Below are 12915 nucleotides of genomic sequence, written 5' to 3' on the forward strand. Positions count from 1 at the left end.
TTGCCAGCAGTGGTTAAAGCTGTCATTGAATAAAATAACTTTTCAGGTAATTAGATCTAGAGTTCTGCCTGTTCTAAAACAGACACAGAGATAAAGTACAGCGATAAGATTACATATATTTGAATTAATTTGACATAAAAAGCTGTATGACTAATGGGAAGCACATTAATTCTAATACATTTATTAAAATGTTCCATATCCAACGTGGTGGAATACTTTTATATTCGTGTCTGGAGGTATTTGAACACAGACATTAAACTCTCACAATGTCTTATTGAGGAGGACATTTAAAACGTGATTTATCCTGACTGGAAATACCAGTCAATACAGCCAATCAGAACAGAGTATTTAGATGGTATAAATAACAGTAATGGCCTAGAGAAAGATCGATGGTTATAGCTGCAGGTCAAGCCAATTCTCACCAGAATATATGAGAACAAAGGCACAGAACTGAACAGGCCTGTTTGAAATGCTCTTCACTCACATTATAGGTGGAGACTGGAAGTCGTCTTGGCTCATTCGCTCAGACTGACGTAGACGCAGTATCTCTGAGTAACTCAGATTGCGCAGTTTCACTCGCAGCTGCTCCAGAGATGAGGGTTTCATAGCTAGAGCTCTAGTGATCTGCTCACGTACCACCGTCATCACCTAAACGACAGAATACTATTAACTCTTACATGCACATACAGAAAAACTTTCATATAGGTAATCTGTCCTCTAGCTCAACCTTTTCTCAGGAGACCCCTTTTTACAAGTCCCCCAAAACATCACTTCATTAATTTAATGCAAACATTCACACATTGTATTTAATAGAATCAAGAAAAATAATGTAAATATGAAATAGAAATGCTTTTGAAATCATAGGATACAGATATAAATAAAAATGCGTCTGTGCTTAGCTTGATTTGTATCATTATTATTATTGTGGGTCAAATTTCCTACCATTTCATCTTTATTGGGAATCCTGTGTATTTCTTTAGCATAGAGTGTTATATCAAGAGTAATTTTAGAGATTGCCATTAAAAAAATAAAAATTGCGCACTTTCAATCCTTTACTTTGATTACAACACTTCACCTAATGCAGAGAAATTCCACAGAAAAAACAAAGTGTCTTAAAAACGTGGCACTCATGGGTTAGCATGTGATGCTCTAAACAGATAACATTTAACCACCAACAACACTAGCCCCTTATTGGTCTCTTTACAATCAGTTGCATTTCTAAGCTAGTGAAATCAGTTGCCCTAACATCTCTTCTAGTTAGGGAAAACTTGGTCTAGCCAACACACACATACACACATACACACCTTGTTAAAATCCTCGGCCGTAGCTCTCATTTCTTTCCAGGTTTTATTGAGCAGTTGTATGCAGATGCAGAAGAACTCTTCCCAAGCATGCTCGTGTGTAAAAAACATTGGGTGAAAGTCATTACACCCTTCATTCGCTGCAGAGACGAGATAAATATTATTTGTTTAAATATTATTTAAAAATTAGGGTCAGATAAAGTAGTATTAGCTCCTTAAGATAATAATAACAGATTTGAATTGTGTGATTCGATAACAAACACCAAACCTGATAACATATATTCTATGTATACTCTTCACTGTTAAAAGTGAAAATGTGCAGTTTTAACAAATATAAATTTCATAGGCAGCAGGAGAAGTGAGTTCTCCACTTCCTGTAAAATACGTACGCAGTTCTCCAACCTGCAGAATATCACACAGCATGCGCGTAAGTTCAATAGCACAGCGACCAAATGGACACTCTTGCTTGTCCTCACGACTGCTGTTTTCTAGAACAATCTGAAAAACACAAGCACAATATTTACAGGCCCATGACAGCCTTACATTTGACATTTTGCAGTAATATGAGATTGAATAATTCAACAAATTATAAATACATAATAAAAAATGCAGTCTGCAGACTTGGCATAGACCAAGTCAGATTAAGGTAATTTAATAGTTTAAAAAACACATTGTGCCTCATTCACAAACTGTGCATACTAGAAGGTCAACCGATATATCGATTTTAGCGAGTAATCTGCGCCGATAGTTGTGTTTTGGGAGAAAAAGTTTTTCGTCTATTGGGAAAAATCCATGCCGATAGTTTCCGGAAGTTTTCTGTGTTAAATTCCTGCATGGCCGGTGCTGGAGTGTTCTTAGGTTGGAACTCCTTGGTTCTACAGTATAATAGCACCCTCTAAAGGTTAAATAAAATAACTCCTCGTGAAGTTTGTTGTGTCACATGACTAGGCTATGCAGAGAGATGGATACTTCAGAAGCGGATTTAAAACATAGACAGAGAAAACCCAAGGTATTTATATGGTCCACGTTATTATTACAGATTTTTGTGGTATAATATCTGTATCCTCATGGGCTGATCGCTCACATCTGAAGCGGATGTCTTAATCAAGAGGAGAGGGATATAAACTCCAGCAACAGAAACAGAAGGAAGAGAAGGAACTTGAAGCCGCACAGCCAGTACTAAATCTCTCTTCTGTTTTTTTCTGTTAATAGGAAGCAACTGACCGCCCTGCATCCTTTCCGATCTTCATGCCAAAAACTTCACCCAATTTGCCCCTATCAGATGAGTACCTTTCATCATCACAACCCCCTTCACCTCCCTCATCCTTCTCTTGGAAGTAGTAAAGTTGTAAATCATAATTTCATGTTAATGCCAACCTGTAGTGCTGGGGGCATGATCGTGTGTCTGTTTGAGGGAGAGAGAGAGAGCGGTGAGGCTCGTCACCTGGGTTATAATTATACTTAACACCTGTCCTATTGCCTTCCTGGACACAAAAAAAGGTTGTTAAGGAAGAATTAGAAGAAATGTTTGGGCGTACTAGAAGAGTCGCACAGCGATTGGGCCAGCCTGGTGGTTGTGCCCGGTGGTTGTGAAGAGTGACGGGTCAGTCCAGTTCTGTGTAGACTATCACAAAGTGAACACGGTGTCCAAATTTGACGCGTACCCCAATGCATCGGAATGACGAATTGCTCAATCGGTTGGTTGCAGCTCAATTTTATTTGACACTGGACTTTACAAACGGTTATTGGCCAATCCCTTTAACTCCAATCTCCAGAGAAAAAACAGCTTTTTCCCACACTGTTCAGCTTACACCAATTTGTGACCCTTTTGTTTGGTTTGTTGGACGTCCCGGCCACGTTTCAGTGTCTCATGGACAAAATTCTCAGACCCCATATAGCATATGCTGCTGCATATTTAGATTATATTGTTAACTACAGAAATGACTGACAGAGGCATATGAAACATCTGAGAGCTGTCCTGAGATTGCTGCAACAGGCGGAGCTCACGGACAAGCTGAAGAAGTGTGGAATTGGGCAGGTGTAAGGTTGGTATCTGGGGTTCCACATGGGCCATGGGTAGGTGCGTCTCCAGGTTGACAAAACCACGGTGATCACAGCCTGTCCGAGTCCCAAAACCAAAAAGGAGGTGAGACAGTTTCTGGGGCTGGCTGGCTACTAAGGTACCAGCCCGCTGACTTATCTTACTAGAAAGGGGGTCCCCGATCCGTTGGAAAGTCGTGCCAACAATCTTTTCTAAAGATAAAGTCTGTGCTTTGTTGAGGGCCACTTTAATATGCTCTTATTTCTCTCACCCCTTTATTTTGCAGATGGATGCATCAGACAGAGGGCTGGGGGCAGTGCTCTTGCAGGAGGTGGAGGAGGAGCAGCGACCGGTGATGTACATTAGTTGTAAGCTCTCGCTGAGAGAGACTAAGTACAGCACAGTGGAGAAGGAGTGTCTTGCAATCAAGTGGGCCATCCTCACTCTCTGCTACTACCTGTTGGGGCTGGCCTTCACCCTCTGTTCTGATCACTTCCCACTCCAATGGCTCCACTGCATGAAAGATACTAATGCGCGGATCACCCGTTGGTACCTGGCACTTCAGGTGTTCAAATTTGAGGTAATCCACAAACCAGGAGCTGATTTTGGCTGGATGCTGCCATGAGTCGGGCGGTAGGGATATGTGGTGATGGGGCATGGTCATGTGTCTGTATGCGTGAGAGAGTGGTAAGGCTCGTCACCTGGGTTGTAATTATCTCTAACATCTGTCTCTTGTTAAAGTGATGGCTGAGGGAGACATAAGGGCCAAACCAGCTCACCAGTTCGACTGAGAGAGAGAGCCCTGATAGCATGAACTAAACACTTGCTTAATGTATTTGTTATCTAACTGATGTGTTTAAAAATTTTTTTGTTATCTGATAGAGTGTTTTAATCTACGTGAATAGACTGCATTAAGTCACCCCAGAACCTAAGGCAGAAAAAATAAAAGTCTTGCCTGCACTCCTTCGTTGCCTCTTTTGTTCGTGTTGTGACATGGCTGCCTTCTGACACAACAATAGTAAAAAAATATCGAAGTGACCTGCGATATGCCACAACTGGTTCCCAGCTCACCAATGGCTGGGGAGCCGGGCCTTACCAATGGCTGGGAAACCAGGCCTTCTTGAAGCCAGAAGAAAGCACTGCCTATACCTTAAAACCCCATGTTGGGATATAGCAGTGTTCTGACACATTGCCATCAACAATAAAACCGGCACTGAAAGCGACGTGCATCATTTCAGAGGTGTTTTTTTTTTCCTGCCCAGGCCGTCTCGAGGGTTTGGGAAAAAACACAGTGTATGCCTTAAGTCTTTGTGTTGTGACATGGCAGTCTTGTGGCATGTCGCTAATGACAGCAAGACAATGAAGGCAATGAAGTGACAAAAATATTCATTAGACTGATTGTCCAAGAAGCACAAGAATAAAGTGAGATTTTAAAAGATCATATACAAAATTACAATAAAATTATGAACTTATTTCTGTGAACTGAAGCCAATATTACTAAAGTGCAAACATTATGAATAAACATGTGCACGGTGCGATTTCAAATTGGATGGGCGCAATCTTGGCTCTATTTGCAGTCTCCTTTTATTGTACACGTCTCAGAAATCTGAGCTTGTCAAGAGTAACATTAACTCCGATACTATATCATATAAATGTTCCACTTCTTGAAATGTCTATGTTAATGTTTCAAATAATTCAAGGATTCACATTTTTTTTATAAACCAAACTGAGCACGATGTCCTGACCTGAAGTGATGATTTCACAGCACAGCTTGTCTGTCCGTGTCTTAAATTTGACCATATTTACATTCACATCACCGATAAAGGTAATTATTTGGTTAATCCTTTATTCCAAAAAAAAGTGTAAAGATCCATAAAGCGTATATCTATTCAGAATATTCCTTCACACGTGTTAGTTTAAAACATTATCATTTATTTTCCGATATTCTCTTCTGGAAAATCTAGAAGCTAGCTCTTGCTATTTATTCCACTGTATTTCTCTAATTCTTCACATGTAATTTAACTAAATAATGATGTCTTCTTGGGGGCCTGGGTAACTCAGCAAGTAAAGATGCTGACTGAATCCAGAGCGTGCTGAGTGACTCCAGGTCTCTTAATCAACAAAATTGGCTCGGTTGTTAGGGAGAGTAGAGTCACATGGGGTAACTGCCTCGTGGTTGCTATAATGTGGTTCTTGATCTCGGTGGGGCATGTGGTGAGTTGTGCGTGGATGCCGCGGAGAACAGCATGAAGCCTCCACATGTGCTATGTCTCCGTGCACACAAAGTCAGCCTTGAGTGTATCTTAACTTCCTGAAAAAACTTACGGGGCTATCACCTGTTTGTAGGCTACACTGACTTTTTTTTAAATGTTTGTATTTGTATTTAATATTTGCTGCAAAATGTGTGCTTGACATTTCACAATTGTTTGACAACTCGCGCCTCAAGAATAACATTGTCACATGCACGGATGTAAATAAACATAAAATGAAAATTCTATTTCAGCAGATATTAATGTCTAAAGGATAAAATACAGTAAAAAAAAAAAAAAATCAGCTAATAAATATATTATAGTCTCTCAAGTTCCGCTAAGACATAGGCTACACATTTTTCACCAAAACGGTGCTGATCGGTTTATGCTTGGCCAAGGGATCTTTGAACCGATCACATAAATAGTAATTGGTCCTAAAACTAGGATTCATTTAAATTCAAATAACTATTATGTGAAGTATAATTTATTCTTTTGACTTATGGGCAAAATGTGACATGGACATTTCTTTACAGTTTTTATGAGATTTGACCAATTACTTTTTATTGAAAGATATGAAAATTCATTTTTGCCTTAGAATAATACTGATGGATCACAGAGACCAAAAATAATTACAAAAACAAATAACTGAACAAATATTGAACATTTATACAGATGCAGTATATAAAATTTACATGGTTCCATACTTTCCTTGTAGGAATGTTATCCTGATTGAGGATTGGAAGATTCACACCTTAAAAAATATACCCTCCCCCAATTCAGACTTGTGAGTCAAAAGAATCATGAATGGGGCACTTTGAAGCTAATGTTGCAAACCTCATCAGGGGAAAAGAGACCTTTTCAGTTTCTTTTGAAAGAAAAATAAGGGGCACACTCCATTTCTTTACACCACATATGCTATTTGAGAAGCAAGTAATCCATTTGTGGCAGGGGACAACCATTATTAAAAAAAAATATTCTTTATGCCTACAGCAAATGGAGTAAAAAAAATAGATTAAAACAATACGGATCCATTTGTTAGCAGTTGTTAACAACATTAGTTAACATGAAGGAACAATATTTTACAGCATTTATTAATCTTGGTTTCGGGCCAGATTCGGGTCCTGTACTCCCTGTTCGGTTTTTCACCTTGTTTTGTTATTTAGTCTAGTTTGTTTATGTTTGTTGTTTTGCCCTACCACGGTTTTTTCCGCCCTGTTGGCTGTAGTCTTGGCTCCTGTTTTTTTCCTGTGTCCAGTTTTGTTTTTTGTTAATAAAGTATTTTTATTCACCTCAATCTGCGATTGGTTTCATCTTCAGCAAAAACCTGACAGAACGATCTGACCAGACTGAACGCAGCAGACTGTTCATACTCCCATGATGGGTCTACAACTTTGCCCAGCTCCAACCCTAGGGGTTCTACTCCCTAGGGCCCAAGTTCCAGGTCCGGGTTTCAGAACTGCCCTCAGGGGGGTAGGCCAATGGGGACTTATGCACAGAAGTGGTGTCTAGCAGAGACTCACATCAAGTTGTTGTTCCCCGGTGGCCTCGATGAGCCAATGGATTGGGAGGAACTGGGAGGAATCTTCTATTGGCCCTACTGGGATGTTGCAGACCACGCTTTTCACCTCAAGGAGATGGAGATATTGTTGAGGAGTCGGAGATGGGATCCCAACACTACGACGGCATGAACCAACTCCACTTCCTGCCGAAACTTTTTCTCAGACTGCTGCTGACCTCCAGGCGGCTGGGGATCCCACAGCAGTTCATCCCAGGTTCAGACAGGTTCTTACATCTGAGTCCGCCGCTGTTCTCCAGGAGACGTCCGTCCTTGCCGCTGTTCTCCAGGAGGCGCAAGTTCTCACTGCTGTTTGCCAGGAGGTGCCCATCCTCGCAGTATACCGTCTCACCATCCTCCAGGAGGAGGAAGACACACATACCTTTGCCAGTGTCCACAGTGCCATCAGTTTCATCACAAGAGAAAAAGTCTGATGAAATGCCGCTGTGCTCCTGTTTATTAACCACGATGAGAGGTGCATCAGAGGACCATCAAGCACCATCTTCCAATAGACTGCCCTGATTCTAAAGGGCTTCAGAGATCATCACCCTTGTCAGGAGTTTCCAATAGCATCAGTTACTGACGCAGCTTCGAAGTGACCAACTTAAAAGGGAACACTGTTATCATGAGCCTCACACATGCTTTGAGTATGTGTAATAAACTACAGAGAACACAGATACACAAATACAGTAATTGCAGTGATCAGCGCATGCAAAATATTTATAAATTTTATTAAATTACAGCCCTTCTCACAATTTAAATTTTATGTTGTTTAATCGTTCAGCCCTGCTTTCTGTGAATGCCGACTCAACTATACAACAATATAACTGTAAGGAAATATCAAGCACTAGACCAAAAACCCATAAAATATTACACTATGCTGAATTTGACACTATATTTTAATGGTTGATAATGGCTGTTTATGTTCAATGATTTGAAAACAAATATTACTGTCAATTAGTTTGCATTGAAAACATTACAGTTGTCAGTCTAAATGACAAGTGGAGTTTTATAAAACAAAGACAAAGAGAAGACTGTACTTCAGAAAACTAACTAAACAGCAGAACTTTAATGTGTGTACTTACTCTGATATATGTGTCCTGGTGTAGTTTGGCGAGGTACAGCATGTTGTCGAGCGCCAGCATTCCCGGTGGTGTCTGCGTGAAATCCACGGCAGGATTCAAAGGATTCTGTATTAAAAATGCAAATATACATTATACTGCATTAAGCATGACCAAATGTAATAATTTAAGAATCAACCTTCCATTAATCAAATTATTGGGGAGCCTGTTCTGTGAATTCTTCTTTATCCATTTAACAGACATTTTCCACTATCCAAAGGGATTTACAAATGAGAAAATAATACAAAATAAAGTGTAGTGGATAGGGAGCCAGGTATGGTATTAAGCCTAATAAAATAATAATAACTCTTTAGTCAATCAATTTTTCATAACATTCACCCACATTTTTTGTCCAAATATTTGCAGTGAACATAGACTCAGCCTCAGATGGCACACCCACGGACCACCCACAGTCCGTTCTCTAACCATCTGATGCATTTAGACCATTTCAAGAATGTAAACAAAAATGAATTAGAATAAATTAGAATTGTCAAAGTCAACACAGTCTCTTTTACATGGTAAGTCAGTCCACAAAGCGGATGTTTTTGGAATGCTCTTGGGCAATATGGGCAGCTATTTTTCTATGTAAACAAGCATCATGACATTGCTCCTATCTACTTGAATGGGGAAAGACCGAAATCTCCAAAACGGTTGGTCAAGATTACGATAAAATTACATATTTTTAATAAGCAGTCAATTTTTATTGGTTTGATGTACGTGCGGCCCTGCCGCGACGTGTGCTCCAATCCCCAGTGGCGCGGGTCTGGCAACGCACCCTCACTACTCCGTTTCTGGACCCACGAAGGTGCCAGCAGGTAAAAACTGGTCTCCCAAGACTGACACACTTGGTAATTAAATGCAGCAGTGATGAGACTGTATTTTATTCGTTGAACGTTGGTAGCCGTTGGGCGTTACAATTTCTTCCATTAATTTTAACAGAAGTTACACATCTCTGCTAAATGATCTCTGTTTTGACAAGCAGGAAATGTTCATGGAAGAGTGACGTCAATTGACGTCATCAACGAACAGTCCTTGAAATGGTCTATCCACCTTTTTCCTGAATGTGGATGTGCTCCATGATTCAACTGTTTTCAATTTCCGGTCTCCAGTGTTTTCACACGGATCTGCGTATAGTCTTAGCTGGTAATGTAATTTAAGGTATTACATTTAAAAAAAAAATACTTTAAACAGTCGAGATGACCGTATTTTTATAGACTGTGTAGATAACATGAAGCGATAGGCAGAGATAAGTTATGTTGAAATCATTAGTTATTCTAAGCTGTTATGCCAGCCAACAATGACACAATGAGCTGAAATAATTTTTTACACCAAGTAACTTCTCAGTTACTGTCATAACCTCCATTCCCTGATGGAGGGAATGAGATGTTGTGTTGATGTAATGACACTAGGGGTCACTCTTGGGAGCACCAAAACACCAAAACAGATCTTTGAGAAAAGGCCAATGAGAATTAGCGAGTATGCCACGCCCCCGGATATACGGGTATAAAAGGAGCTGGAATGCATCCATTCATTCAGGTTTTGTGCTGAGGAGCCGAGATAATGTACCGGACATTTCTGCAGGTAGTACAGCATTGTGGAGCTCATTCCCTCCATCAGGGAATGGAGGTTACAACAGTAATCGAGACGTTCCCATTCTGTCACTCACTCAACTTTGTGTCGATGTAGTGACACTAGGGGGTCTCTATAAAAAAAGGCCACAACAGCTGAACTGTGTTATGTGAACTGCCGATGCAAGTGCAAGCAGGCTACTGCACCCCAAAAAACATTGTATAGTCCCCACATCACTGGGGGGTGGGAAGACCTATCTAGCATGGGAGCAGGCTGCTGTCTTTTCTCTCTATGTTTTCTCTCCATAGACTATTTAGTTCTACGGCTGGGGCCTTTTAACACTCATTATATGCGCCGGGGAAGGTGTTCTTTTCCTATCCTATTCTTTCAGGGGGAAAAGTCCCTGTGGAGACCACATCCTGCCCTGAGGGGGAGGTTAACATGTGGCAAATACATCACATTGACTCACAGCCGCACATGGTAGAGGCACGGTGGTAGGTCCTGCCCCGGATGGAAGGAGCTCTACAACACAGCAACCGGGGCAGAGCGGGTTCTGCCCAAGGGAGACGTTGGTCTACCGATAGGGAGACCGTACCACGGAAGATACATAACAGAGGGCTACCAGGGTTACCGGCACCTGTGGAGCACCTACCCCAGTACAGGGCTTATTAGCACACGTACTGGGTCCAACTACGAATTCCCCCACCGAATTCGCGAGCCAAAGGTCTAGGGAGGAAGGACATCCAGGGTTCACGGTTTATGAACTCGCATGGAGAGAGAACGTATATCTTCGCCTCATGGAGGGGCATATGCAAGCGATACACCCGGCCAGCTGTTCTACATTACCAAACTTACATGTTCATAAGCACATGTAAACATGTAAAAACTTACAAAACATGGGATGAGACCAGCTCAACCCTAAAAATCTAGCTGCTCTGCAGATGTCTGCTAGATGTGCCATTGGCCAGTGGCCACGAGGATGCTACACTCCATGTAGAGTGTGCTCGTATTCCCAAAGGGGCGGGCCATGTGATCGCTTGTTTTGGCAGTTTTTACTTGTTGTCTTGAGACCAGAAACACAAAATAGGCAATTAGAATCATCATGGCACCGCCCAGTGGTTGCTCAGGAAAACTGTGGATAGCACACAAAACTGGAAAAACTCTATGGAAGTGTGATTTTGTAGGGGTCGAGGAGGCCGATTGCACCACCTTTAGGGAGCTGCTGGCACCCCCCTTTACATGGCACCCCTATGCATTGCATACCTTGCATATATGGTTTTTGTGCCTCTGCCAAGACCTATAAGCACCAAGGCACAGTTGCACTATTATTATTTTTATTTTACACAAATAAAAAAGGAAAATTATCAATTACAAAGGTTTTAAAGGAATGTTCCAGGTTTAGAACAGGTTTAGCTGAACTAAAAGACTTTGTGGCATAATGTTGATTAACAACCACAACAAAACATTAGATGCATTTGTTTTTATTTAATAATAAAAAAAAAAAAAATCATGGCAAGGCACCTACAATGAAAATGAATGGGGCCAGACCATAAACATTAAAATGCAAGTGGTTTTAAACCTATAGTCAAATCAGGTCATTTTGATTTGTATAGCGCTTTTCACAACACATAATTTCAAAGCAGTAAATGAAGCTATAATGTCTGAAATGTCTTAAAGTCTTTAACATGCAGTTCCTTTCTAGCTAAACAGCATGATTATAATGCCAATATTAGTTATTTATGGTTTAAATTAGTAAACTGAGTTGATGTTGGTGGCCAATGTTTAATATAAAGGATTATGAATTGAAAGATTAATGACTAAAAGATTTTGAAAGTCCATCTAAAAGTCCATCCAGAATTAACTGCGGAAGTGCACACAGATGCTTTATCCTTTGTTATTTGTCTGATGAAGGCTTTAGTTGGCAATTAATTTATTGTCTATGTAATTCATTTTAAGAGTGTATAGTCCATCCTATGACCAAAATGAGGTCAGTGATGTGCACCGCAGTCTGGGTTGGAAGCTTGTGGCAGTTAAGTCCATACTAAGCCCAAGGTTCAGGCTGTGGCCAGTGAAATATACAATGTCTTATGGTTGGAGTTGGAAGTCCAGAACAATGCTAGGTAGACTATTCCATAGTTTAAGAGCCAAATAGTAAAAGTATCTATTTGTGGATTTTGATATTCTAGGCATTATTAACAGGCTGGAATTTTGCAATAGTGATCGTGATGGATTATAGCATGATAGAATGTTGTTTAAATAATGTGGAGCTAAACCATTCAAAGCTTTGTAAGTATTTAACATAATTGTAAAAATGTATACAAAACTTAACAGGTAGCCAATTTAGCGACTGTAAAATGGGAATGATATAATCATATTTCTTGGTTCAAGTCAGCACTCTAGCTGCTGCATTTTGGATCAATTGAAGTTGATTTATTAAACCTGCAGGACATCCTCCCAGTATTGCATTACAATAATCTAGTCTTGAGGTCATGAAAGCATAAATTATTTTTTCGGAATCAGAAACAGAGAGCATGTGTTGTAACTTATCTATATTTTTGAGGGGGAAGAATGCTGTTCTACAAACATAAGGACAGATTGCTATCAAACGTAACTCTGAAGTTCTGCACTATAGAAGATGATGTAACAGTGCATCCATCGAGAGTCCAATTATATTGTAGTGGCTTATTTTTAGAGGGTTTTGGTCCAATAATTAATACCTCTGTTTTGTCAGAATTGAGTAGAAGGAAATTTCTAGCCATCCAATCTTTGATGTAATTTATACATTCTTCTAATTTGTAGAAGTGGGAACTTTTGTCGGGTTTCGAGGAAATATAAAGATGGGTAGCGTTAGTGTCACACTAAACTAATTTCACGGTTCTTGATAATGTCTCCCAGTGGATGCATATAAAAGGAAAATATCATAAGCCCTAAAAAACTGATCCCTGTGGCACTCCATACTTAACTTTAGCTTGATCTGACAATTCCTCACTTACACAGACAAAGTGTTAGCGGTCAGATAAAAAGGATCAATAGCGAGGTCTTCTGTTTCGTCTCAGGAGACATTGAGGGCTTTAAGGTC

The 12915-nt window shown here is 40.2% G+C and overlaps 1 protein-coding gene across 4 annotated transcripts in view; it reads right to left on the bottom strand.

Moving 5' to 3' along the window:
* elmo2 (engulfment and cell motility 2) overlaps window positions 1-12915 on the bottom strand; it is a 131296-nt gene that overhangs the window by 42702 nt on the left and 75679 nt on the right. For all 4 annotated transcript variants that reach the window (XM_052100929.1, XM_052100928.1, XM_052100927.1 and 1 more), the window contains 4 exons: window positions 8232-8336; window positions 1691-1799; window positions 1305-1441; window positions 485-648 (listed from right to left, as the gene is read on the bottom strand). In XM_052100929.1, the coding sequence (XP_051956889.1) occupies window positions 485-648; window positions 1305-1441; window positions 1691-1799; window positions 8232-8336 (515 nt within the window). The remainder of the gene's footprint in view (window positions 1-484; window positions 649-1304; window positions 1442-1690; window positions 1800-8231; window positions 8337-12915) is intronic.

Source organism: Xyrauchen texanus, chromosome 32, assembly GCF_025860055.1.
Source record: "Xyrauchen texanus isolate HMW12.3.18 chromosome 32, RBS_HiC_50CHRs, whole genome shotgun sequence".
In the NCBI taxonomy this organism is placed as follows: Eukaryota; Metazoa; Chordata; class Actinopteri; order Cypriniformes; family Catostomidae; genus Xyrauchen; species Xyrauchen texanus.